The sequence below is a fragment of the Phocoena phocoena genome, chromosome 11 (assembly GCF_963924675.1).
Source record: "Phocoena phocoena chromosome 11, mPhoPho1.1, whole genome shotgun sequence".
Lineage (NCBI taxonomy): Eukaryota > Metazoa > Chordata > Mammalia > Artiodactyla > Phocoenidae > Phocoena > Phocoena phocoena.
The window spans coordinates 53257220-53285071 of NC_089229.1; the positions used below are offsets into that span (position 1 = coordinate 53257220).

Below are 27852 nucleotides of genomic sequence, written 5' to 3' on the forward strand. Positions count from 1 at the left end.
CAAAGTAGGGAAGCAGTAATAATAAGAAGCGTGAGGCTTAGGGTGGTTAAAGGAGGTGTCAGACTGTAACACGGGGGCAAAGACCTGAAAGGGCAGCTGTTGGGTGGAAGAACATTCTGACATCCTAGGCAACTGTAAGAACCCTGAGGCAGGAACAGGCTTGCAGTTTCTCAGAGAATCTGCCAGGAAGCCCATGCGTCTGGAGCAGACGTAGTAAAGCCTGGGTTGCAGGTGACATTGTCAGAAAGGTTATAGAGGAGTGAGACAAAGTGGCAGGACCTCGAGGCCGTTATCGGGACTTTGGCTGCTACACTGAATGAACCGTTGGCTAGCAGAGGTCACTGGATATACTGCTTAAAAGAGGCCGGTGATTTTTGCCATCTAAAGACATCCCTTAACTCAGATATGGTGACACTGAGGAAAGGGCAGTGACAGCATAGGGCCCAGGGCAAGAAAACACCCGCAGGAGACAAGTAGGGTGGGTCCCCCCTTTCCCCCTGTGATTCTCTTCCTTCACCCAGCAAGTGTGTGCTGAGCTCTGAGTCTGCACGCTGGGCCTTGGCGCTGAGGAGATGAACTCAGTACAGTTCCCACCCCCTCGAGCAGAGTTGGGGAGGGGAGGAAGGGTCGCTAAGCAGCAGTACTACAGTGGAGTGAGTTTTAGGAGAAAGAGAAAAAGTCTAGGTTGTGTGGACGCTCAGATTGGCCCCTGGTGGTTTGGGGAACAGTGGAGGGGATAGGCTGGGTCAGGTGAGGGAAGGCTCCCTGGAGAAGTGACATTTGAGCTGTCGGAATTAACCAAGCAAATAAGAGAAAGGGGAGCCCCTGACAGAGGGAACGTGCACATACGGAGACAGGCTGGCGTGAGAGTGCGTGGGGCATGTCTTCCCACGTTTGGGAGCACGTGTAGTCACTTGGAGGGGAATGAGGCAGGAACAGCAAGCAGGTGTCACACGCGAGGACCACTGAATGCCCTAATAAGCTGGAATTGTAACCAGTGACTTTAGACAAGGGCATAACGGACTCACGACAGTGGGGAGGCTGACTTGGAAGACGAAGGGAGCACACCTAGAGGCTGGGACACCTAGGAGTCTGGCTCGTGCAGAAATCTGGGTGAGGGATGATGAAAGCTCGAAATAAGGCAGTGATTAGAGCAAGGGGCAGGCTCGGAAGAGATGATGTGAGAGGTCCTGTTGACGTGACCAGGTGACCAACCATGTGGGGCAGGGGAGAGTGGGAGATGCCAGGTTTCAGCCACTGGGTGCTGGTCCTTGAAAGTGGACCCCTGGGGCAGGCACAGGTTCAAGGTGAGGAAATGGGCGGAAATGGCGACTTGAGTTTTGAGGATGCTAACTTTCCAGGGGGGAGTGTTTTGTAGGAAGTTAGAGCTGAGGGATTGGAGCTCAGAGCAAGTCTAGGGGGGCTTAGAATTCAGGAGTTACAAGCCCAAAGGAATTCCAAGAAGAGAGGGGAGTTGTCAGAAGCAGAAGTAGCAATGCTGCGGGCCACAGAGAGGCCGAGAAAGATAAGGATGAAAAAATGGCAAATACTATTATAAGCAAGAAATGCAGCAACAGGATAAATAATGGCATCATTATTTCATTTGCAAATAGAGAGTTGACAGGCATGAAGGATGGTGAAAGGAAGATGCATGGACTCTCTCCAGAATACATGTGATGAATTTCTCCCTCGTTTTCGACCTCTTCATCCGCAACAAACTTTGTACAGTCAAAATAAATATTTCCACCAGACTTCTCTAACGTATAATATCACCTTCATCTTACTTGGAGATTGAAGAAAGCCTAAAGTTTCCTGTAAGATCACATTAGATTCACCATGAAAAGAGGAATTATCACAGGAATATTTTTATATGTTAGAAACATGGGAGGGACTTCCCTGGCGGTCCAGTGGTTAAGACTCCGCACTTCCGCCACAGGGGGCGCAGGTTCGATCCCTGGTAGGGGAACTAAGATCCCGCTTGCTACGCAGCATGGCCAAAAAAAAAAAGAAAGAAAGAAAGATCAGTGATGTGCAAGGAATTCAGCAGGAGCCTAACTTTGTATTTGAAAGCATAGCGTAGTTGGGTAGCAGTGAGATGATTATTTATCACTGGTATAAAGATTATAAGACAACTTTAAATTTTTTTAAGCTTTTTATTTTATATTGGAGTACAGTTGATTAGCAGTGTTGTGTTAGTTTCAGGTGTACAGCAGAGTGATTCAGTGATACGTATACATGTATCTATTCTTTTTCAAATTCTTTTCCCGTTGAGGTTGTTACAGAATATTGAGCAGCGTTCCCTGTGCTCTACAGTAGGTCCTTGTTGGTTAACCATTTTAAATATAGCAGTATGTACCTGTCAGCTTTAAGCCATCCGTCATGCCAACTTACAGAGAATTATTTTATCCTATTAGTACAAGTAATTGTGTAGCCAAAGGAGTCAAATTAATCCTCCTGTTTTAAAACAAACTTAAAAAAGATTTTGGTGGATAAAATAACATACACTCTGTTTTGCTTCTCGTAGCTTCCACGAGGCATTTGCTGAAGGAGCGTTGTTTCCTGTATTTGGGTGAGCTCTTCACAGCAGCGCCTTACTTATAAGAAAGAAAATACAAATTAATTTCAGGTTCCATCTACATATAGAGGAAAACGTCAGGAACAGAAGAAGCCATGTTCGAGAGAAGTCATAAAACTTAAAAGGAATACAAAGAAAAGAGTTCCAAGGTGTTCTGTGCTATAGTTTTTTAGCCTGAAGAGACGCAGTGGGATATGGTGAATTACTGATTGTATGCTCCCTTAAAAAATACTCGGCAATGGATCTAGTTTCTTCTTTTTAATTTAGAGTTTAGTGATATAATTAGTGAAATAAAGAAAGAAACATTTCTCTTTCGAGGAATAAGGAAGAGAAGTTTTGAGACCTCTGGGTATGAAGTGGCTATGAGGGAGAGAAGGATGTTTTCTGTGACAAGTTGGGGGTGGACTTTTCCTGTGCCGGCATGACATTGGGTAGTTGGTGTCCGAAGAACCTTTAGCCCACAGTCAGGCAGGTAGGAAATCGATACTCCGTGGCAATGTGCAATCCTCAACATTCCTACGCGTCTGATTATTTGTTTGGGGATGTAGGGTGTATAGCTAGGAAAGAAGAGAATCTAGAAGGCCAGCGTTTCTGAAAGACATTGTCACAGAATCGTCCCTTAGGGAAAATGCTGTAAGGTTGTTGAGGGCAACACCCTCTCCCCCAGCATCCTCCTGCCTTCCTCCTACTGAAGCCTTTTCAATTCACCTGATCATGACTTGTGGGAACTAATCACCATTACTAGGTTTTCTTTCCTTTAATTTGAAAGGTGTTAAGAAGTCTTTATTTATTGTACTGATTGCCACCGCAAGTGAAAACAACTTTTCCAAGAGCTTTTGTTTTTCAGTTCCCAGGTACCTAGTCATTCTAGGAACGGGATAAAAAGAGGACCATAGTATATCGCTTCTCTGGGGAGGGAGAAAGAGAGTTCACTCTTAAGGGCATCTTATAACCTTGGTATTAAGATGATCTTATGTAAGATGTGTGGGTGGGAGATAGGGCACTGTGGCAATAACCAGGACATTCTCCGCCCACGTCTGACTCCCTGTTTTGAAAGAGATTATTTCTGGCTTAAGACGAATCTTGTGGACATGCGCATTCTAAGTCTTATTCCCTTCAGAGCCCCCTTATGTTGTTACAGTCAAAACAAAGTATGTGGTTTCAGTATCTGTTAGTTCAGTGTCTACTTACAATAACAGGAGATGGCTGTGTCCACATCACGGCCAAGTTCCTCAGCAGGGAAGAGGAAAGCTGATTATCTTTCTCAGCGGGAGGATAGGGCAGCACTGTGGGAATTCCAGGCAAATAGGATCAGACTGGGGTGGGGAGAGGTAAAAAGGAAATGAGAAGGGGCTATTTCAACTCTCTGGAGTGAAGATTTGCTGTTCTTTTTATCTGTTTTCTGTAAGAAGGAGTCAGTCACCCACCTCTCCCCCCCACCTCCCCACCCCGCCACCGCCAGAACATTAAATGAAGGTTTCTCGTGGTTCCATGGTGGCATCCCTTCTGGGGCATTTGGCCACGTTTGGCTGTCTGCTTCCTGCAGCGACGTCAGCTATAACAATAGGAGCGTCCTTTTATTTCTCTCATTGTGTTTATTACTCTAAAATTTCCCTCTCAACCAAGGTCTTTGTTCTGAGCATGTCAAGAAAAACATAACCTTTCCATTTATCTACTTAGATTTTTTTGAAGCAGGCGTGCAGTGGTTTCTCTCAAAACTCTTATCTCTTGGTTCCAGGGATTAGAACTCTTGCCAGTGATTGAGAAGAATGACTTTACAGCTAGGAATTGTTCAGGCTGATGTCAGTTAGAATAACTTTACAGTTCCCTCCTCGGTGGGTGTTGATTCGCTCTGAAGACCAGGTTTGACCAAGATGTACGTAGCTGCTGAGAATGCAACTCAAACTTGGTTCCTCAGTAGATTTTCCCACTGTGGCAAATCTTAAGGCTAAAGGAAAATAAATGGTGCTGAGATGGAAATTTCTCCTCGTTTCACTTGTAATCTGATTTCCCCAGAGCTTTAGGTGGGAAGAACATTGGCAAGAGCAGTAAGCGCTTGAGATTTTCTTTTCTTCTTCTTCTTCTTTTTTTAAAACCCAATATTCGACATTCATGTACCAGACACAGCACTGATCTTACTGCTTTGCCAACATTAATTCCTTTAACCTCATAATACATAAGTATGTACTATTCTTATCTTTATTCTACCAATGAGGAAACCGAGGCACGGAACTGGAAAGTGTGGAGCTTGGGTTCAACCCAGGCAGTCTGGCCTCCGAGCATATACACACTGGTAACATGCTGCCTCTTTATCCTTTAACAGCTGGGAAATATGGCAGGAAAATCTCCTTGGAAAAGTATGAAATGAAGGAAGAACAACTCCTAATGTTGAGATGTATAATTTCAATATAATTTGATGCTAAAATTTTTCTCATTCCCATTAGGATTTCTGTTTTGAATTAGGAGTTATTTAGCAGTCTCCTCTGTCGACTCAGAAACTGGATAACAGCTCTGACTGATTCAGGTGAAGAACACAATGGAAATGAAATTGTTCATCATCTTATTGTCCTTACAGGCCATTTTTTTTCTTGCTAAATTATTGAAGACCATTGTTTGCCTGAAACCATGGCAAGTAGAAAAAGCCTTCTGATTGAACAATAATGAGTGCCTTGAGTTTGACTCCCAGCTCTGCCACTCACTAGACGTTATCTTGTGAAAGTTAGATGACCTCTCGATGCCTCAGTTTCCTTATCTGCTAATTGGGGGTAATAGTTCCTACTTCATAAGATTATTAGAATTAAATGAGTTAAAAATATGAAAAGTGGGACTTCCCTGGTGGCGCAGTGGTTAAAAATCCGCCTGCCAGTGCAGGGGACATGGGTTTGAGCCCTGGTCCGGGAAGATCCCACATGCTGTGGAGCAACTAAACCTGTGCACCACGACTGCTGAGCCTGCGCTCTAGAGCCTGCGTGCCACAACTGCTGAAGCCTGCGTGCCAAGAGCCTGTGCTCTGCAACAAGAGAAGCCACTGCAATGAGAAGCCCGCGCACCGCAACAGAAAGTAGCCCCCGCTCGCTGCAACTAGAGAAAGCCTGTGCACAGCAACGAAGACCCAACAGCAGCCAAAATAAATAAATTAGTTAATTTTTAAAAATATGAAAAATGCTTAGAATAGTGTTTGGCATGTAGTAAATGCTCAATATTATCTGTTGTTATTCTAACAGTGGGGTTTGCAGCTGCATTTCAATATTATTTCGCATTACTTGTGTTTCTACTGTAAACTAATTTAAGGAGAAGCTTTTGAGGTATAGAATAATAGTTTGAGAACATTCCCGAGCTAATTTTTGAGTCTAGAATAAACCATAACACAACTTAGCCAAAATGATCTTTAGCGAACTTTATACTTCCCGTCTCTCAGAAATTTTTATTTAATAGTGTTTTTTACATATGGAACTAAATTGCCATTTAAAAACAAAACCCAAACATCCTTATCCTACATCTTATTGTCTCATGAAGTGGAAGAATCGAACCAAAGAAATCTGTGTTTAGTATTATCAGATCCTGAGATGGAAGCAGTGCTCTTTTACGTATGTGAGAATAAGAGATCTTTCTCATTAGGGAACAAAATATTGGAATAATTTAGTCAGAAAGAGAAGTATGTTAAGAACAAACAAACTAACTATGCGGTATGGGCATGATTCCAAGTGGACAGCAGTAGAATGTGGGCCCAAGGAAGGACTTGTCATGAAGTTTCTCCACATCTCAGCTTCATCATCAGCTAATTTATTCTTCTGCCTCATACTGTGTTGCTGTGAGATCACGTGAACTGGTGGTTGAAAGCTCTGTGGATGAAATGCCTAAAAACAGATACTCTAATTCTGCATCATCATCCTTGCTGTGATACCTTGAAGCCTGGCCAGAAACTTGGTGGAAATCAAGTCATATAGTAGCTTATAGTGGGGATCAGAGGAGGATGTCTGCTCTGTTTCCCCAATGGAAAATAAGTAATCCCTCTTCTTGGGCAAGAAAAGAGGCAGGCAAGTGCATACCATGTTCATACTGAGCCTTTTGTAAAATTGACCAAAGGATTTAGCTCAAAGTGGGATTTCCACATTTGTGATATTCCTTTCATGCTGTCCTCAGGTTATCTGAATACCTGGTGGGTTGGGACAGGGAGTGGAAGTTGAGGGTAAAATTAGCGGTGAACCTGTGTCTTCAGGGAAGGCAACCAGGAGGATGACACCACTTTTTCCTGTAAGACAACTGCTTCTAGAGTAGCCATCTCCAATCCTTCAGTTAAAGACAGTTTTTTGGGGGTATATACCCTTAATATATGTGTTCATTTATTGATATATAGCCATACTACTGAACATCCATCTAGTATACATTTAACAATTATAAAAACATGATAAGGATTTAAAATATAATATAAAGGCAATATTTTAAAATATAACAGCTAACAGTTAAATGGTGTTGATTATATGCCAGCCATTGTTCTGTGTGTTTTTTTCATGCAGTAACCCATTTACTGCCTTGCTAAGAGCAGAGACTTCTTGTTTCCGTTAGCTTAATTTCAAGGCACAATTCATCATTAACAATAGCAAGTATAATTCCATATTTCAGCTGTCTCCTTGAGCACATCAGATACTTTTGGCTAGAATGGGTATTATTATTTGTCAGATATGACTAATTGTCATTGCTTGGAGTGGGAAGTGCCAGGTGTGACATGTTCTTTTTTGCTTATGTTTTCTATCAGCAGTTTCTTTGCAGGGATTCTTAGAAACCTGTGCTCTATTTTGTGAGGGATAATTGAGTTAAAAACTTCATAATATAATGTGCAAGACCACTCCATTGGGAGCACATGTACCCAGGAATAGGTCGCAAAAAGCCAGAGCTAATAGAAGCGCCAGGGCACCAGTGCTCCATCATGTCCTGGAGACATACCGACCCCGTGAGGGCGCCAGTGTCAGCCTGTATGAGAAATACTAGCCAAGGTTAATTTTCTTCTTCCACATTAAGTGAAACCATATGAAAGAATTTCTAATTCTAACGTTCTCCTCTTACATGCCGACTGAGCGTTTTAAGCTCCCCCTCGACTTTGCGTGCTCTCTTGTGGAAAGTGCTCATCTGGAAGGGAGAGCGGTGAAGCGGGCTTGCAAACTGTGAGCGCTTGTGTGGTGCGTATGAGATGCAAAGCCTGGTTTCTTTGAGCTGGTACCAGTGCGTCAAACCTCATTCCCTGGTATTCTTTGTGTTTCCTACCTTACATCTCAGCACTTCTGTCGGGCTCCACAGGAAACATTGGAGGTTTTCTCTAGAATCTCCCCTTCTTTGTCATCATGCTGGAAGAGGGGCTGCCTCATTGTCTGCTGCATGGCTCACGAAGGCTGTTTTGCTTGTGGGTCCCCCAGAGCTGAGGGGCATGTGATGTGGCTCCTGTTTCAGTAGGGCTAAAACCAAGGCTATGGCTTTTCGACATCCTTGCTTAGCTGTGCTGGAATTACAGCAGAAGCTGCATGGACACAAGCTGCTTGCCTTCGAACTTATTTTAGCTTGTTCGGTGGATACATTTCTGTTTGGTGCAATCTTCTTTAAAGGCCCAAGGAACCCTTCCCAGTTAAAACTTACTAAGTTCTGGCATTATATATGATCATGAAAATGGGAAAAAGAAAATAAGCAATATGATTAAAAAGCAGTTTCTAGAACTTTAGAGAAAGGAGGATATAACATTGAGCCTACTTTAGTGAAATCCTAAAAGATAAACTATGAACTTTAAACTACCAATTTGTTACCTTCTGGAATATTCCGTAGTCTTATTGCAGAGGTATTCCTGAAAAGGGGTGGGAATGTGTATGTATTATAAATTACGTAGAAGGCTATCTTTTTTTTTTTTTGGTAAAGGAAATAACTTAGAATGCAACTGGAAAACTTTTTTTAAAAAATTTTTATTTATATATTTTTTTTTATTTTTGGCTGCCTTGGGTCTTTGTTGCTGTGTGCGGGCTCTTCTCTAGTTGCGGCCAGCAGGGGCTACTCTTCGTTGAGGTTCCCGGGCTTCTCATTGGGTGGCTTCTGTTGTTGCAGTGCACGGGCTCTAGGCGCACGGACTTCAGTAGTTGTGGCACGTGGGCTCAGTAGTTGTGGCTCGTAGGCTCCAGAGCGCAGGCTCAGTAGTTGAGGCTCACGGGCTCTAGAGCACAGGCTCAGTAGTTGTGGCACACGGGCTTAATTGCTCCGCGGCATGTGGGATCTTCCCAGACCAGGGCTCGAACCCGTGTCCCCTGCACTGGCAGGCGGATTCTTAACCACTGTGCCACCAGGGAAGTCCCCAAATTCTTAAACTGCTGTATTGCTTTGAAAAAATAAATACGAATGAAAAAATACATTTTCTCCCTTCCTTTCTTTGTATATTTAGTAGTTATTGAGCTTTTAGTAGTTACTGAGTAATTCTATACCAGGGACGCCCTGGAATACCATAGTGAATGAGACACACGTGAGTGTCCGAGTAGGCCGATACAGACACGTCCGGCAATTCCACACCAGTGGGATAAACACTGTTGTAGGGGATGTACAGGGGCTGAGGTGGTCCAGGCAGGCTTGGTGAGGAGGTGCTGCTTCCACTGGAAACTGAAGGATACGCAGTTCTCCAAGCAGAGGGCCAAAAATGAAGGCAGAAGGAAAACATGACACTTATAGTCTTACAGGTGAGGCAGAGTTAGAAGAGAGAGGACGAGAGCATCCCTGACCACTGACAAGGAGCAAGAGAGGAGCAGTAGCTAGATCATGCAGAGCCCCTGAGCCCATGTGAGCATCTGGAAGACGGAAAAGGACTTTAAGAGCAGTAGGGGGTGATTGAAGGTTCTATGCCATGACGAATACAGGTGTATTTGCAATGAAATTGCAGATTTGCAATGCTTTAAAAGCACTGTGTTCGTGTAACTTGGGATTTTTCAGTCCTCTCTGGTAGATTCCCAGCTCCAACCCCAGCTGCCTTATTCCCAGCTCAGACCCCTGACGTCAGTGTAGTCCCTTGAGGCGGGTGTGACATTGAGGAGGTGTTCATTCCTCAAGTTTCTCAGATCTGACTTTATGCGTCAAACCATGCACTCTTATCTGAAAGCAGCTGATGGCACCGTTTCAAGTAAAGAAGAGGTTGAGGGAGAATCGGGTCCTCGTATCCGTTTCGGAATAAATGTATGGCACGTCCTGTTTGAACATGATACTTTCAAAAGTAGATCTGAATTCTCTGTTAATGTCTCGGTCCCATTTCAAATACCATACAGCTCACTCCAACCTCATATTTTTCCTTGAAATGTCTCATGAAGTCCTCTCTCCTGGCCCAGTGGTACTACCCTGACCAAGGCCCTCTTTGCCTCAGGACAGACCTCTGTGAGCCCCTTAAATTCTGGTGCTTCCTTTTCACGGTGCACCTGCAGAACGTGTTGGCATCAGTGCTCCCTCAGCCCGGCTCTCAGCACTTTCAGGGGTGGAGGCATCTCATTACTCCTCATGCCCCAAGGCAGCAAACTGGGGCTCCTGGTCTGCCTTGCTGGACTCCAGAACCTCACCCTGACCTGAACCTAACCCTCAAGGTTGGCCTTAATCAGGTCACTGTCCACAAGGGCCTCCATATATATATATTTCTCTTTTCACCTACATTGCCTATTAGTTCCTCCCTTTTCGCAGAATATTCTTTCTTTCAATCCACCATTGCCCAAGCACGTGGACAGACAGTCACAGACAATATGATGAATGCTGTAGTCAGGATGGGCACACGGGGCAGTGGGAGCTTCCAGGAGGAGGTGACAGTTAAGGTGATTACTAAAAGACAGGTGGAAAAAACAAACAAACAAAAAAAACAGTAGGGCTTCCCTGGTGGCGCAGTGGTTGAGAGTCCGCCTTTCGATGCAGGGGACACGGGTTCGTGCCCCGGTCCGGGAAGATCCCACATGCTGCGGAGCAGCTGGGCCCGTGAGCCATGGCTGCTGAGCCTGCGTATCCGGAGCCTGTTGCTCCGCAATGGGAGAGGCCACAACAGTGGGAGGCCCGCATACCGCAAAAAAACAAACAAACAAAAAATAAATAAAAGGTGGGGGGGAGGTGGACGGGGAGGGGTAGTCGTGGTTTGCTGGGAGCTGCAAGCATTGTAGTTTTGCATGGGTGGGATTTGGGGTAAGAGATGGAATGTGGAGAGAGAATCAGAGCCTGCAAACCCGGGCTCATAGCCTGGAGTCAGCCTGCAGGCCAGGTTGTTAGGCTGGTAAAAGACAGTGATGAGATTTTGTGTTTTTTTAAAAACTCAGGTTCCAGAGTGTAGAAGTGGATTCGTGAGCCAGGTGTCCATCAGGGCAAGCTTTCCCTCCAGGGCTGGGCGGAGTGTGGGGGTGTTAGAGCGTGGACTCTGATCCCAGCTGCATCGCTTAAGAGATGGTAACCTGGAGTGGTTACCCTCTCCGTCCCTCGTTTTCCTCCTGTAAAATGGGGATAGTAACCACACTTCATAGGGTGGTTATTCATAGGATTGTAGTAAGGATTAAATGAGCGAATATTTGTAAAGCATTTAGAATATCGCCTGTCAAATGATGGGAAGGGTGCTCTAGGCCCGTAACTGGCTGTGTCTGTGCCTCGTGGTCTTTTAGACTCTAATAGATGAGCTGGCATCTGAGTGTGTGGTGAGAGCCGGCTTTGTCGTTATTTCCCCACGTAGTATATCACGCACTTGAAGTTCCTGCCATAGGAGGACAGTGAAGATTTTGAAATCTCTTGATGGGCTTGGTTTTATCTAGTTCAAAGGCTTTCAACATTTTATTTTAAACTGTCGAATTCTTTTATCCAAAATCTTTTGCAAAACCTTGATGTTCATAACTGATGAAACTGTGCTGCTCTGGTTGGAATAATAGTCGTAGGGACTCATCACTTCAACAGCCACTAACCTTCCTCTTTCCTAAGGTACCTATTTAGAACTAAGGAACACAGTTTGGATACCACTGCCCTGATCAGTTTAGGGAAATGTAAGTGACTCATCCAAGGTCATACAGTGAACCCATGGCAGATTTGGGACTAGAATGTAGGTCTCCTGATGGCTTAGCAGCCCCCTTTCCATTAGACCAGGGGTTCTCAAGTGTGACTGCTCAGTAGAACCCCCGGGAAGCGTTAAAGAAGACGAATGGTGGGGTGCCACCTTCAGAGACACTGCTTTTAATGGGTCTGGGCTTGGCCCCTGCATCAACCTGTGCTGGATTTTTTCAGCCTACACTTGATTTGTGGAAAGAAACTTTCTTTGTGGAAAAAATTATGTCTTACAAGTTTTAGCTGTGAAAATTATTAATTGCATTTAAAAAATTTGCTGTACCAGACTTTATAGCACTGTGCAGGGGTGTTCTCAAAAGGAGAATGTTGAGCCCTTCTGAGCCCCACGTCAGAAGTCCCTCAACCAAGCTGCCTCGTGACTGTTTAAAAATTCCCCAGATATTTTGTCAGCTGGTGGTGGTTTCGGTAGCTGAAGAATGCTCTGCGTTGTTGAAGGAAATGGTTGGATTACTTGTCAGAAATAATACAGAGTTGCTTTTTTGAAAATGTAGCATTCCATAGCAGTGTGGCTCGTTATTTCATGGGGCTGAATCTTCTTTGATTCAAATCATGACTCTGGAAACATGATAAATTTGGTGTCACAGAATCTGTGCCCAGACACTGACGTGACTGCTGCTATCCCGTCTCTCACCTGCCCCTGCTACAGCTTCCTCAAAGGTGTTTGCTGGGTTTTAATTTAATCAGGTCTAGAAGGACTGTGTGCATAGGTTTCACTCAGGTGGCCTTGGGCCCTTTGGGGAATTGGATGTGATGAGCAAGGAATCCTTTCCTTTTGCCCCTTTTCCCTATTTGTGGGGATGTAATATGGCAGCAAGTAACAGGAGCTAGCGGTGGGGTTGGCAATCCTTGCAAAGCAGTGATGAGCATAAATGATAGTTCAAAATGTGCAGACGGACAATGCTATTTCTGTTGGTGACCAGGTCACAGATACTGCTAATACCGCTGTGCGGTGTTGCCTTACATTCTCCATATGGGGAAATGACACATTTCAGAGGTCTGTGGAAATAAAGATGGATTCATGTGAATTCTATCCACAGATGCCCTGAATTAAGAACGTTTTCCTGGGGCTTCAGGTTTATTCCCAATGGATATCCACTTCTACCTACTTCAGATTCTTTTCTGTGCCTTTGCCTTACTTATGTGGGCTCCTTCTTCCCGCCACGTGTGCCACAAGTCCCAGGATACTATGTACCCATGCTTCTCCATGTGCCCAGCTCTTGTTACAGAATCTCACAACGGTGGCTCATCGAAAGGTCATGAAGCCCATAGGACAGCTTTTCCAGGGCCTGTGCGGCATCCCGAGCCAGCCCTCAAGGGCCCAGGCTCCTGCTGACCTCCTGCCCCACACCCTGGGCTGCAGCTTCCAGCCTTTTTGGCAAGAGGGTTATGCTACCTCTAGGAGTCATTACTGTGACCCAGGCAGGAAGAAAGGGGGAAGGATAAAGGGGAAAAGACCAGGCCCATTGATTTGTCCTTTTTGTCAAGAAATCTGTAAGTTTCCTGGAAGTGTCCACCCAGGACACTTCTTGCAGCTCATTGGCCAGAGTGAGGCTATGTGACCACACAGAGCTGCGAGGGAGTCTGGGGTGTATTTTTGGTGGATATGTTGCTGTCCCAAACAGAATCAGTAGTGAGGAGGAGGGAGGATAGACCCTGGATGAGCGTCTACCAGAATCAGCCCCATCACCTGAGCCTCCTGGTGCTTCCCTCTCCTGGGCTGCCATATCACTTCTCAGTCCATCCAAATTCTACTTGTCCTGTCTTCAAGGTCCACCTCTCCCCCACTTCCCCAGCCCACACTGGTCTATCCTTCTTAAACCTTGAACTTGCAGGATTAGCAGAGGCTCAGAGTCTTCTAAAGAAGTTCCCTCACCCCCGCCACTTTGGTGAAGAACTGAAGCCCAGAAAATAACTTACCTGAGATCGTATTGTAATGGTAATGATAGCAGCACCCCCAACGCCACACACGCACACACACGTACACACGCGCGCACACACGCGTGCATACACGCATACACACACGCACACACACACAGCAATGCACACGCACACATGCACACACACGCATGCATGCACACACGCGTACGCGCACACAGCAGTGCACACGCAGCACACACGCATACACACGTGTGCACGCGCGCCCAGTTGCTCCAAATGTGTTACTTAGCTGCTGACTAGGCATAAATTAGCACTTAACCTTCCCAGTACCTCTGCCATAAGGTAGCTATCACCTGCCTTTTAGTTCCTAGGAAACCATGGCACAGAGGTGTTAAGCAACAAGGACGTCCAGCTCTAGAGTGACCCAGACAGGGTCCAGGGCCTGGACTGCCTTCCTCTCCTTGCTCTGTCTCCCACTCAGCTGATTGGTATTGAAGATCACATTTGAGTCCAGATCTTCTAATCCTTCGGTCATTGTTTTTTCCACTTAACTTTCCTCTGAGATAATGTGCTTGTTCCTTCTCTTTATGGTGCTTTTAGTCATTCATAAGTGTTTCTTCCTGCCTGGATTTGATTGAGTGTCTTATTAGGGTGGTAGTTACCTCCTAACTGACATCCTCACTTTCACCCTTTATTCCGTCCTAATCCTCGCAGCGTAGCTTGAATGACCTTTTTTTTTTCTTAATCTTTTTTGGAGTATAATTGCTTCACAATATTGTGTTAGCTTCTGTTGTGCAACAAAGTGAATCAGCCATATGCATACATATGTCCCCGTATCCCCTCTCTCTTGTGTCTCCCTCCTACCCTCCCTATCCCACCCCTCTAGCTGGTCACAAAGCACCGAGCTGATCTCCCTGTGCTATGAGGCTGCTTCCCACTAGCTATTTTACATTTGGTAGTGTATGTATGTCCATGCCACTCTCTCACTTCGTCCCAGCTTACCTTTCCCCCTCCCTGTGTCCTCAAGTCCATTCTCTACGCCTGCGTCTTTATTGCTCTTCTGCCCCTAGCTTCTTCAGAACCATTTTTTTTTTTTTTTTTAGATTCCATATGTAACTGTTAGCATACGGTATTTGTTTTCCTGTTTCTGACTTAACTTCACTCTGTATGACAGACTCTAGGTCCATCCACCTCACTACAAATAACTCAATTTCATTTCCTTTTATGGTTGAGCAATATTCCATTGTATATATGTGTCACATCTTCTTTATCCATTCATCTGATGATGGACACTTAGGTTGCTTCCATGTCCTGGCTATTGTAAATAGAGCTGCAAGGAACATTGTGGTACATGGCTCTTTTTTTTTTTTTTTTTTTTGTGGTACGCGGGCCTCTCCCGTTGTGGAGCGCAGGCTCAGCGGCCATGGCTTACAGGCCCAGCTGCTCCGCGGCATGTGAGATCTTCCCGGACTGGGTAACGAACCCGTGTCCCCTGCGTTGGCAGGCAGACTCTCAACCACTGTGCCACCAGGGAAGCCCGGTACATGACTCTTTTTGAATTATGATTTTCTCAGGGTATATGCCCAGTAGTGGGATTGCTGGGTCATATGGTATTTCTATTTTTAGTTTTTTAAGGAACCTTCATACTCTTCTCTGTAGTGGTTGTATCAATTTACATTCCCACCAACAGTGCAGGAGGGTTCCCTTTTCAGCACACCCTTTCCAGCATTTATTGTTTATACATTTTTTCATAATGGCCATTCTGACCATTTTCATTGTAGTTTTGATTTGCATTTCTCTGATAATTAGTGATGTTGAGCATCTTTTCATATGCCTTTGGCCATCTGTATGTCTTCTCTGGTGAAATGTCTATTTAGGTCTTCTGCCCATTTTTTAATTGAATTGTTTGTTTTTTTGGTATTGAGCTCCATGAGCTGTTTATATATTTTGGAGATTTACCCTTTGTCCGTTGTTTAATTTGCAAATATTTTCTCCCATCCTGAGGGTTGTCTTTTCGTTGTTTATGGTTTCCTTTGCTGTGCAAAAGCTTTAAAGTTAATTAGGTCCCATTTGTTTATTTTTGTTTTTATTTCCATTACTCTAGGAGATGGGTCAGAAAAGATGTTGCTGTGGTTTATGTCAAAGAGTGTTTTTCCTGTGTTTTCCTCTATGAGTTTTAGTGTCCTGTCTTATATTTAGGTCTTTAATCCATTTTGAGTTTATATTTGTGTATGGTGTTGGGTAGTGTTCTAATTTCATTCTTTTACATGTAGCTGTTCAGTTTTCCCAGCACCATTTATTGAAGAGGCTGTCTTTCTCCATTGTATGTTGCTTCCTCCATTGTCATAAATTAGGTGACCATATGTGTGTGGGTTTATCTCTGGGCTTTCTATCCCGTACCATTGATTTATATTTCTGTTTTTGTGCCACTACCACAGTGTCTTGATTACTGTAGCTTTGTAATATAGTTTGAAGTTGGGGAGCCTGATTTGTCTAGGTCCATTTTTCTTCCTCAAGATTGCTTTGGCTATTTGAGGTCTTTTGTGTTTCCGTACGAATTGTAAAATTTTTGTTCTAATTCTGTGAAGAATGCCATTGGTAGTTTGATAGGGATTGCGTTGAATCTGTAGATTGCTTTGGGTAGTATAGTCATTTTCACCATATTGATTCTTCCAATCAAAGAGCATGGTATATTTCTCCGTCTGTTTGTGTCATCTTTGATTTCTCTTATCAGTGTTGTATAGTTTTCTGAGTACAGGTCTTTCACCTCCTTAGATAGGTTTATTCCTAGGTATTTTATTCTTTTTGTTGCGATAGCAAATGGGATTGTTTCCTTAATTTCTCTTTCTCATTTTTCCTTGTTAGTGTATAGGAATGCCAGAGATTTCTGTGCATTAATTTTGTATCCTGCAACCTTACCAAATTCATTGATTAGTTCTAGTAGTTTTTTGGTGGCATCTTTAGGGTTTTCTGTGTATAGTATCGTGTCGTCTGCAAACACTGACAGTTTTACTTCTTCTGTTCCAATTTCTATTCCTTTTATTTCTTTTTCTTCTCTGATTGCTGTGGCTAGGACTTCCAAAACTGTTGAATAAGAGTGGCGAGAATGGGCATCCTTGTCTTGTTCCTGATCTTAGTGGAAATGCCTTCAGTTTTCACCATTGAGAATGATGCTTGTTGTGGGTTTGTCATATATGGTCTTTATTATGTTGAGGTAGGTTCCCTCTAAGCCCACTTTCTGGAGAGTTTTTTTTTATCATAAGTGGGTGTTAAATTTTGTCAGAAGCTTTTTCTGCATCTCTTGAGATGATCATATGGTTTTTATTCCTTAATTTGTTAATGTGGTATATCACATTGATTGATTTGTGTATATTGAAGAATCTTTGCATCCCTGGGATAAATCCGACTTGATCATGGTGTATAATCCTTTTAATATGTTGTTGGATTCTGTTTGCTAGTATTTTATTCAGGATTTTTGCATCTATGTTCATAAGTGATATTGGTCTATAATTTTCTTTTTTGTGTGATATCTTTGTCTGGTTTTGGTATCAGGGTGGTGGTGGCTTCGTAGAATGAATTTGGGAGTGTTCTTCCCTCTGCAGTTTTTTGGAAGAGTTTGAGAAGGATTGGTGTTAGCTCTTCTCTAAATGTTTGTTAGAATTCGCCTGTGAAGCCATCTGGTCCTGGAGTTTTGTTTGTTGGAAGATTTTTACTTACAGTTTCAATTTCATTACCTGTGATAGGTCTGTTTATATTTTCTAATTCTTCCTGGTTCCGTCTTGGAAAATTGTACCTTTCAAAGAATTTGTCCATTTGTTCATGGTTGTCAATTTTATTGGCATATAGTTGTTTGTAGTAGTCTCTTATAATCCTTTGTATTTCTGTGGTGTCAGTTGTGATTTCTCCTTTTTCATTTCTAATTTTATTGGTTTATGTCCTCTCCCTTTTTTTCTTGATGAGTCTGGATAAGAGTTTGTCAATTTTGTTTATTTTCTCAAAGAACTAGATTTTAGTATTATTGATCTTTGCTATTGTTTTCTTCATTTCTATTTCATTTATTTCTTCTCTGATCTTTATGATTTCTTTCCTTCTAACTTTGGGTTTTCTTTGTTCTCTTTCTCTAGTTGCTTTAGGTGTAGTGTTAGATTGTTTATTTGAGATTTTTCTTGTTTCTTGAGGTGAGATTGAATTGCTATAGCTTCCATCTTAAAACTGCTTTTGCTGCATCCCATAGGTTTTAGGTCATTGAGTTTTCGTTGTCATTTGTTTCTATGTATTTTTTTATTTCTTCTTTGATTTCTTCAGTGATCTCTTGGTTATTTAGTAGTGCACTGTTTAGGCTCCATGTATTTGTGGTTTTTACAGTTTTTTTCCTATAATTGATTTCCAGTCTCATAGCGTTGTGGTCAGAAAAGATGCTGGATATGATTTCAATTTTCTGAGGCTTGATTTGTGACCCAAGATGTTATCTATCCTGGAGAATGTTCCATGTGCGCTTGAGAAGAAAGTATACTCTGCCACTTTTGGGTGGACTGTCCTATAAATATCAATTAAATCTTTCTGGTCTATTGTGTCATTTAAAGCTTGTGTTTCCTTGTTTATTTTCTGTTTGGATGATCTGTCCATTGGTGTAAGTGGGGTATTAATGTCCCCTACTATTACTGTGTTACTGTTGATTCCCCCTTTCATGGTTGTTAGCATTTGCCTTATGTATTGAGGTGCTCCTATGTTAGGTGTATAAACATTTATAATTGTTATATCTTTTTCTTGGATTGATCCCTTGATCACTGTGTAGTGTCCTTCCTTATCTCTTGTTAACAGTCTTTATTTTAAAGTCTATTTTATCTGATACAGGTATTGCTACTCCAGCTTTCTTTTGATTTCCATTTGCATGGAATATCTTTTTCCATCCCTTCACTTTCAGTCTGTATGTGTCCCTAGGTCTGAAGTGGGTTTCTTGTAGATGGCCTATATATGGGTCTTGTTTTTTTGTCCATTCAGCCAGTCTGTGTCTTTTGGTTGGGGCATTTAATCCATTTACATTCAAGGTTATTATCGATAAGTATGTTCATATTACCATTTTCTTAATTGTTTTGGGTTTGTTTTTGTGGGTCTTTTTCTTCTCTTGTGTTTCCTGCCTAGAGAAGTTTCTTTAGCAGTTATTGTAAATCTGGCTTGGTGGTGCTGAATTTTCTTAGCTTTTGCTTGTCTGAAAAGCTTTTGAGTTCTCCATCAAATCTGAATGAGATCCTTGCTGGGCAGAGTAATCTTGGGTGTAGGTTTTTCTCTTTCATCACTTTAAGTATATCCTGCCACTCCCTTCTGGCCTGCAGAGTTTCTTCTGAAAAATCAGCTGATAACCTTATGGGGATTCCTTTGTATGTTATTTTTTGTTTTTCCCTTGCTGCTTTTAATATTTTTTCTTTGAACTTAATTTTTGTTAGTTTGATTAATATGTGTCTTGGTGTGTTTTATCCTGTATGGGACTGTCTGTGCTCCCCGGACTTGGGTGACTGTTTCTTTTGCCATGTTAGGGAAGTTTTCCACTGTAATCTGTTCAAATATTTTCTCAGACCCTTACTTTTTCTTTTTTTTTAATTTACATTAAAAATTTTCTATACAGCAGGTTCTCCGACCCTTTCTTTTTCTCTTCTTATTCTGGGACCCCTATAATTCGAATGTTGGTGCATTTAGTGTTGTCCCAGAGGTCTCTGAGATTGTCTTCAATTCTTTTCATTCTTTTTCCTTTATAACTGCTCCTCGGCAGTTATTTCCACCATTTCGTCTGCCAGGTCACTTACTCGTTCTTCTGCCCCAGTTATTCTGTTACTGATTCCTTCTAGTATGTTTTTCATTTCAGTTATTGTGTGGTTCATCTCTGTTTGTTTGTTCTTTAGTTCTTCTAGATCTTTGTTAAACATTTCTTGTATTGTCTCAGTCCATGCCTCCATTCTATTTCCAAGATTCTGGATCATCTTTACTATCATTACTCTGAATTCTTTTTCAGGTAGATTGCATATTTCCTCTTCATTTATTTGGTCTTATAGGTTTTTACCTTGCTCCTTCAACTGTGACATATTTTTTTGCTGTCTCTCTCTCTCTTTTTTTTTTTTTTTTTCCATTTTTTAATGAGTGGGATTGTGTCCCTATCTTACTGGTCGTTGGGCCTGAGGCTTCCAGTACTGGAGTTTGTAGGCTATTGGTTAGAGCTGGGTCCTGGTGCTGAGATGAGGACCTTTGGGAGACCTCACTCCGATGAATATTCCCTGGGGTTTTAAGTTCTCTGTTAGTCCAGTGGTTCCGACATGGAGCTCCCACCACAGGAGCTTTGGCCCAACCCCCGGCTCATGAACCAAGATGCCACAAGCTGCACAGGGTGGCAAAAAAGAAAAAATAAAAGGAGAACAATAGCAAAGTAAAAAATAAAGTTAGATGAGGAAACTAACAGATATGTTAGAAAAAATATAAAAATAAAAATGTAGATGAAATAACAACCAGAAGGTAAAACAGAGCCACAGTAGTAAAAAAGAGGAGGAGAAAAAAAAAAAATGAGGTGGAAAAGGCCTTGGCTGTGGAGGGCGGGGCCTAAGCAAGGGAGAGATTTGGGTGGTGGGTGGGGCCTATGCGTAGGACCCACAGGGCTGGAAAAGGCCCTGGGAACTGTGGGGGGTGGGGCTTAGCCTCAACAGAAGTGGCCCAGGCTTGCCTCCTGCCTCTGGTCTCAGAGGGCAGGGGACCTCACCTGGGAGCCCAGCAGGCTTCCTGGGCTCCAGTGGGTGGAGCAAATGCCCTCGTCTCCTCCTCCTCCGGTCCCAGAGGTCCCCTCCCACCTACCTCTCCTGGTCTTCCTGGCCTCCCTCCTATGCCCCAGGGCCTATGCGGCCTGGAGGGCGGGTGACCAGCCTAGGAGCTCAGCAGGCTCCCTGGGCCCAATTGTGTGAGGCAAATGTCCTCTGCCCCTCTCCTGCTCCTTGGGTCCCAGAGGGCCCCCTCCGCCTGCCTCTCTTGTTCTCTCCCAGCCCCTCTGCTATGCCCCCAGGACCAACCCCGTCCAGGGGGGACTTCTGAGGGCATAGGACCCAGCCTGAGAGCTGGGCAGACTTCCCCAGCCAGTTGGGCAGGGGAAACGCTGGGCGTGCTCCGCCCTGATCCAAGCCCCTGAGGGTCCCTCCAGGCACTGGAGCGTTCCCAGAACCCCTCCCCAGTCTCAGACACACCTCAGGGCACCGGTCCTGTCCAGCCTCCACTTCTCCTCCCCCTTCAGTCCCCCCATGTCCTACCGGTTCAGTTGGGGGTTCTTCCCATCTCCTTGGGCATCGGGGTCCCCCACCAGCATCCGGCAGTTGTGGGGCGATGCGAACTCTGCGTCTTCCCACCGCCATCTTCTCACCTTTAGCTTGAATGATCTTTTAAAAATACAAATAAAAATACAAATGATCTTTTAAAAATACAAATCTTTTAAAAATACAAATCTATTTTCTAACTCCCACTTCAATCAATGGCTTTCTGTTACTCTTAAGCTAAAGTCAAGATCCTTCATGTGTCCTGGAAGGACTGAGTGGTCCAACTACTACCTCCTTCTCCAGTCTCATGTCATCTCCCTCCTTTCCTGCCTCTGTCCCCTAGTCAGCCACATGGCCACGGTCCAGTCTCCTCTTGACCATCACACACCTTCTACCACGGAACCTTTGCACCTGCTGTTTTTGCTGCCTGGTGTTCCCTCCTTTCCCCTCTTTATCTTGTGAATTTCCAGTGGTCCTCAGCCTGGTCCTCAGTGCTCAGGAAGCCTCCAGTATGCCCCTTTGCAGGCTGGCCTCACAGCACTTTGTCCCCTCACCAGAATTATGATCTTGCATTTACTTGTGTGATTATTTGATCAGTGTCTGTCTCCTCCACTGGATTCTTAAAATCAGACCCTGTCTCTGTATCTTTCATCTAGTCTTTCATCCCCACTGCCTACTTTTGTGCCTGTCGCAGAAAGAGTGCTCAGTAAATATTTGTTGACAAAAAACAAGACTATTTTATCTCTAAGCATCTAGCACAGAATCGAGTAAAAACAAAGTTTTAAAGGGTACAAGTAGAGTAATGGCATATGTCACCCTAAGTACACAGTATCTTCCAGCATCATTCTAAGATGGACCAAAATGGTGGTTACCGGGGACTGGAGGGTGGGAGGTATAAGGAGGAATGTTGGGTAAAAGTACAAACAGGAGTTGTAAAAAAGTCCTAGAGATAGTGCACAGCACACCGAACATAACACAGACAACAATATTGTATTATAATAATCAAACTTGATAGGAGATGAGATCTTAGTTATTCTAACCACAAAAACCCACAGTTATAGAGATGCTAGCTATTGCTATGATGGCAACTATATCACAATATATAAATGTATCAAATAAGCCTATTGTATACCTTAAATTTATACAATGTTATAGGTCAAATACTTTCAATTAAAAAAGTAAGATAGACCAAAAGAACTTTATATAATGGCTTCAACTAAAAAAAAAGAATTCAACATTTATTGCTGCAGGCTAGATAAGCCTAGTTGTCAGTAGTGGGTGTTATATGCACCGTACCTATTTAATCTCAGTATTTAATATCTTATTCCTCTAGCTACACCATAATTGAGCTGCTTTTTTTTCCCCCCTATAGCTACTAACATCTTAGGCGTATGTGATTCAAACATGGTTTTTAAAAGTGTTCATCTTGAAATGGTCTCAGAATCAACCAGCAGGTACAAGATCTGTGGTAGATGAGGGAACATGGGCTGCACGTAGCTTTAGGGTAGGAAGAGGAAGCCAAGATGCTGAGTGACAGCTGGAAAACTGAGGGGAGTAGGAAACATGAAGAGGAGATTTGAATTGACTGCGTCTTGTGAAGGGTGGACTAGACTGGGTGTTCAAGGGAAAAACATGTTCTACAAATTCAGGATGTAGACATAAGCAGATGGGGCAATTATCTGAGAGTGTAAAAGCCCTATGAGGCGAAAATGGGTCTATTTATCTCCCCTTGAAGAATCTGTAAAAAAGACCTAACTTCTTCCAGAGACTCCAGGTCAAACCTGCTTGGGGGTTGCAGCAGAAGGGAGGTGCGGGGTTAGCTGTTAAAACTGTAAAGACCTACCTGTTTGCATGGAGTTTTACCTCTCACTTCTGCACATCAAATTAAAGTAGATCTCACCCCAACTGAGGGGGTGGTGACTTGGACTCCTGCCCTGGGTGGACAGGCAGGGACCACTTTCTCCCTGGGGTGGTGGTAACATCAGCGATGAATCTGGGGATCCTTCCCTAAGTGTTTTGCTCGGTTTTGACCCCGTTGTTTGCAGACAGACAACCGGATGGACGCGCTGACCCCTGGAGGTGTCACGCCCTCACCCTGGGGCAGTGGCCACTGCGTTTCTCACTCTTCCTTGTCTCCCTCCTCCTGCAGGAATCAGAAGGCGTTTCCTGCCACTACTGGTCGCTGTTTGACGGTCACGCGGGGTCCGGGGCTGCTGTGGTGGCATCCCGCCTGCTGCAGCACCATGTCACGGAGCAGCTGCAGGACATTGTGGAGATCCTGAAGAACTCTGCCGTGCTGCCGCCCACCTGCCTGGGCGAGGAGCCCGACCACACACCCGCGAACAGCCGGACTCTGACCCGCGCGGCCTCGCTCCGTGGAGGGGTGGGCGCCCCCGGCTCCCCCAGCACCCCGCCCACGCGCTTCTTCACCGAGAAGAAGATCCCGCATGAGTGCCTCGTCATCGGGGCTCTTGAAAGTGCATTCAAGGAAATGGTAGGTAATCACTGAAGACTCTAGGGCAGCAGGGGCCCGGGTGGTCACTTAAGCCACATACTTGTTTCTTAGAAAGTTCCCTGGAAGGGCATGTCTCTGACCTGTCCACTTGCTGCATGGTCCCCTCCGTCTTCTCCTTTTACAGCAGGACTTCCATTCTCAAAAGAAGTGGGCAGCAAGAGAGTTCTAGCATCCAGTGCTGGCAAAGGTGTAAAAGAAGATGGAAGAGGGATAGTGCATGAGGTGATAGGCTTATTAAATGGATGCGTATTGCTTCTCTTTCTGCCAACTCTTATGGATGCCAGCTGGTAGGATTGAACTTAATTGAAACTGTGAGCTCGGTTGCCATCTGTTTTACACGTATGTATACGAATTCCAGGTGTTTGGGGAAATGGAGCTTTTAGTAAAGTGCTCAGAAGTACGCTTGCTGTACAGATCTGATCTGAGAACAGCTGTTTTCCCATGATTGGCAGTGTGGTTCCCACTGCTTAAAGCAGGTAGGAGCCAGTATCCAAGAATTCTTTGTTTTACTTGGGAACGTGGATTTGTTTGTACATTTAAAATTTGAATATGTCTGATCAAGGGATTCAGCCTCCCTCCTGAGAACATACTAAGCTGCCCTCCCGGTGTCCCCTGCTTGTCCCTCTGCCCGGTGAGAATGCACATAGAAGGTCTCTCCTGTGCCACCCCCTCGAGCTCACTTTATACTGAGGCAACTATTTGGGTTCCAAAGGTTTTCTCTCCTGAGCAGCCTCCTGCATGCAGATACAGTAGGAGATATGTAGAGATGTTATAAGGACTCGAGTAGGGTGAGTGGCCAGTAGTGTCCTTATAACCTGGAGATTAAAAAGTGATGACAAGCTCTTAGGTAGAGCAGGAGTAGCTAGAAGCATCTCTGCAGAATTGAATGTACACCCCATGCACATTCCAGGATCTTACGATGTCAGGTTGAGTGCTAATGAGAGGACAAAAGTAAATAATATTAAACAGCGTCATCTGACTTGTTTACGAGGCAAAAAATTGTTCATATACTCATGCCTCTAATTTGCAGTCTCTCCTCACTTTAACTCATTTCTTCTTGGGTTCCAGCGTTTCCCTCCTTGTCACATATTTACCCTTTTGAGTAGCAGGTGGTTAAAATGCACCTCCATGTCAGGAGTATCTGGTAGCCTTCAATCCCAAGAAAAACACCAGGAGGCAAGAAAAGATTATTTAGGAAAAAAAGGAATCAAGGTTAGAAAAACGGACTCCTCCTCGGGGCTTGGTATAAAAATCTCCCTCTATCATGGAGGCTCTGATGTGAATAGCTGTTTCTAAACATGGATGCTCAGAAAGCTAAATATTGAATTGAGGTAACAATTTGACAGTGGACCTTCCCCCTAATGGGAGAAGAAGTCAGCTTACATGATAGAAGTGAAAAAAGCAGAAGAAATTTTGGCTTTTTTATTTCCTTCGGTAATTGCTAGTACTCTGAGGTATCTTTTACTTCGCACTGCTGTATTCTCCACTTCATCCACTAGAGGCCAATGTCACATTGAGTCAAGCCTCCACACCCATCTCAGACTGTTTCTGCCCATTAATGGTGCAGGGTTCCTAGCACCTACTGTACTTGAGAGGCTCATTCAGAAAAATACTTAGTAAAGAGCCCCATTCTTGTTTTTTAAATTTTTAATAACTTTTCACTAGCTGATTCATTACCAGAAATCTTTCTTGGACACTTGGTTGACAGCGAAAAGATCACTTCGCTTTCCAGTGTAATTCATTCAATCCATAAATATTTGTTGAGAACTAACTCTAAGCCAGGGCTAGCTGGGAAAAAAGCATGGAAGAAATTAGGCAAAGACAGATATTAAACAGATAAAATATAAATGGGAAGGGCCTCGAGAGAAGAAATGCAGAGTAGGTAGGAATCTGATAAAGAGATGAAGTAGGGTTCCCCGGAGAAGCAATGCTTTCAGAGAGTGGGAAGAAAGCAGACAGAGCGTGGGAGCTGGGAGAGTGCTCTGGGCAGAGACAACCGTTTGTGTGAAGACCCACATCACGGAGAGAACCCAGATGGGCCAAAGGCAGCAAGCTGACGTCCACCATGGTTAGATGCAGATTTCAAGCGTAGGGATGCTGTAAGGTGACTTGGAGAGGCCATCTGTAACCAGCCTGTGGATGACTTGCTGTGCCATAATATGGATTTGGGGCCTTAAGCCATTCTGTTCTTTTCTAATCCACCCCACCCTATAGCTTCTTCTTCACACTTAACGTTTTTCCCAGATTGTCTAGCCCCCAGAGTGCCTGCTAACTGGGCTTTGCACCATGTGCTTGGACTTATTAAGGGAGAATACTCATCATTCCTTGGTTCTCCTGGTTCTCGGCAGTGTGGCCCTGCCTCCTGCATGGCTGGGGACTGAGCCAGCTGATGCCTGTTGGCCCAGAATAGTTATTAATACTGTCCCCTTTTACTCTCAAAAGTGTCCCTGTCTGGATGATGTCATATGTTTACCCTAATTAGAGAGATGCTCTAGTTTTTTTCTTTGCTTCATCAGGGACTTCAGGAAAAATCTACTCCAGCGTCACAGAAAAGTGCCTGACTTAGCCATTAAATAGCTTGGGTTGAGCTTCAGAACTTACAACAGAGAAATTATACAGCATACTACGGAAGGCCATTGTCAACATAAAAAATACTTTTTCTTTCCACCCTTTCTCGCTATTAGGTTTTGACGGTCAGCGTTTAAAGGTAAACTTTGGTTTGAAATGCTCAACACACAGCTGATTTCCTTATTCTGTTGGCCTGACCTTGGTGGTTCCTCCTTTAGACCTTTCTGAGGGGAGCAGGTTTGGAATCTCCCGGCCATTCTTAATTTTTTTCCTCACAACAGCCAGCTACTTTCTAACTTTCTAGGTGTTCTTTAGGTATTGCAGGTTTTATGCCATTCTGATCCCCTGTAATAGGAAAACCCAATATTGAATAAGATTCAGTCATTTCAGCTTTGTGGCTCTCTTGCTTTCTCCTGCACTTTCAATCCCTAAAAATTCCCCATGCCCAGCACCTAAGCCTCAAATTTGCCACACTGATGACATATTTGCAGCCACCCCTCCTGAAATTCAGAATGTAACATAATAAAGGCAAAGCTTGCCTTTCGTTTGGGGTTTTGCCTTATTTATGACAGTTCAGCAAAGTAGAATCAGAGGTCATTCCTCTCTCCCCACCTCCCACCAGTGCCCTTCTCAATTACTTATATATATATATATTTTTTTTTTGCGGTACGTGGGCCTCTCACTGTTGTGGCCTCTCCCGCTGCGGAGCACAGGCTCCGGACGCACAGGCTCAGCGGCCATGGCTCACGGGCACAGCCGCTCCGCGGCATGTGGGATCTTCCCGGACCGGGGCACGAACCCGTGTCCCCTGCATCGGCAGGTGGACTCTCAACCACTGCGCCACCAGGGAAGCCCTCAGTTGCTTATATTTTATAGCCAGCATTCTTCTAGACACCATGGGGGCCTAGAAGAAAAACATTGGATTTTGTATCTGGGGGTATTTGTCGTCACATTATACGAACACAGAGATAGATAGTATCTCATTTGTTTTAATGTTCTGAGTGACATTAAGTGAAATGTTCATATCTATCTGAAAGAGAAAATTGGATAAAAAGATTCAGAAACACCAGACCAGAATAAATAGTACCTATTTCTAGGAAAAAGTAGGTACCCGTCGAAAAATAAAGAGTAACAGAAGTGGGGGGGAAACGCTGTGGACCAGAGGAGATGGTAAGTTTCATCAAATACGGTAAGCCTCTTTGAAGGCACTGTTTTTCCTCTTCTCTTTGATCCTGGGGTTGTCTGGCACAGTACGTGGCTTGTGAGGAGGTGACCTCTGACCACGGGCCTCTGATCCATGCTGGCAGAAGTGGGTCTGCCCTGTGGTCCCCTATTGTATCTCATCTTGGATCTCCCTTCAGAGTGAAGGCCGCGTGGCCAGCTCCTCCTGTGTCCACCGTGGAAAATGAACCCTCGCTTCCAAGAGGACCAGGATCTCAGGAACTTTCTGACTGACTTCATTTCTGCTTCCCAACTATACTTTGTAACAATGCCTACTTCTGCAGCTAAGTTTTGTCACCTACTATGTTTAGGTGGTTGCTTGGCTCAAGATGACAGATACGAAGAAGATAAATGTCTTCTAAGTCCTGATGTCAGTCTCCTTCCTACTTCCATACCCTCCAAAAACAGGGGAGTCATGTAAGAAGTCACTTCCATTGTTGGTATAGTTGCAGGAGACCTTTGCCCTCCTAGGAATCAGAAGCAAGTCAGCAGTGATGACCTTTTTTACCTACAGGAATTGAGTTATAGACACAGGCAGGAGGATCTCAAAATTCTGTCCTATTTCCTTTTCAGTGTGGGTATAGATTCCTCGCCACAGTGAAGAATGTTTTGGAGGTTTGATTGTTATGAAGGGAGAAAAATGGCAACATTTTAACTTGTAAAACTAGCATACATCTTACTGTCACTGAGTAAATGGTTGGAAATACCACTCAGCTTGGCTT

General features: G+C 44.0%; 1 protein-coding gene across 1 annotated transcript in view; it reads left to right on the plus strand.

Moving 5' to 3' along the window:
* PPM1H (protein phosphatase, Mg2+/Mn2+ dependent 1H) overlaps nt 1-27852 on the plus strand; it is a 257523-nt gene that overhangs the window by 96422 nt on the left and 133249 nt on the right. Inside the window, exon 3 of the mRNA XM_065887438.1 lies at nt 22976-23320. Coding sequence (XP_065743510.1) covers nt 22976-23320 — 345 coding nt within the window. The remainder of the gene's footprint in view (nt 1-22975; nt 23321-27852) is intronic.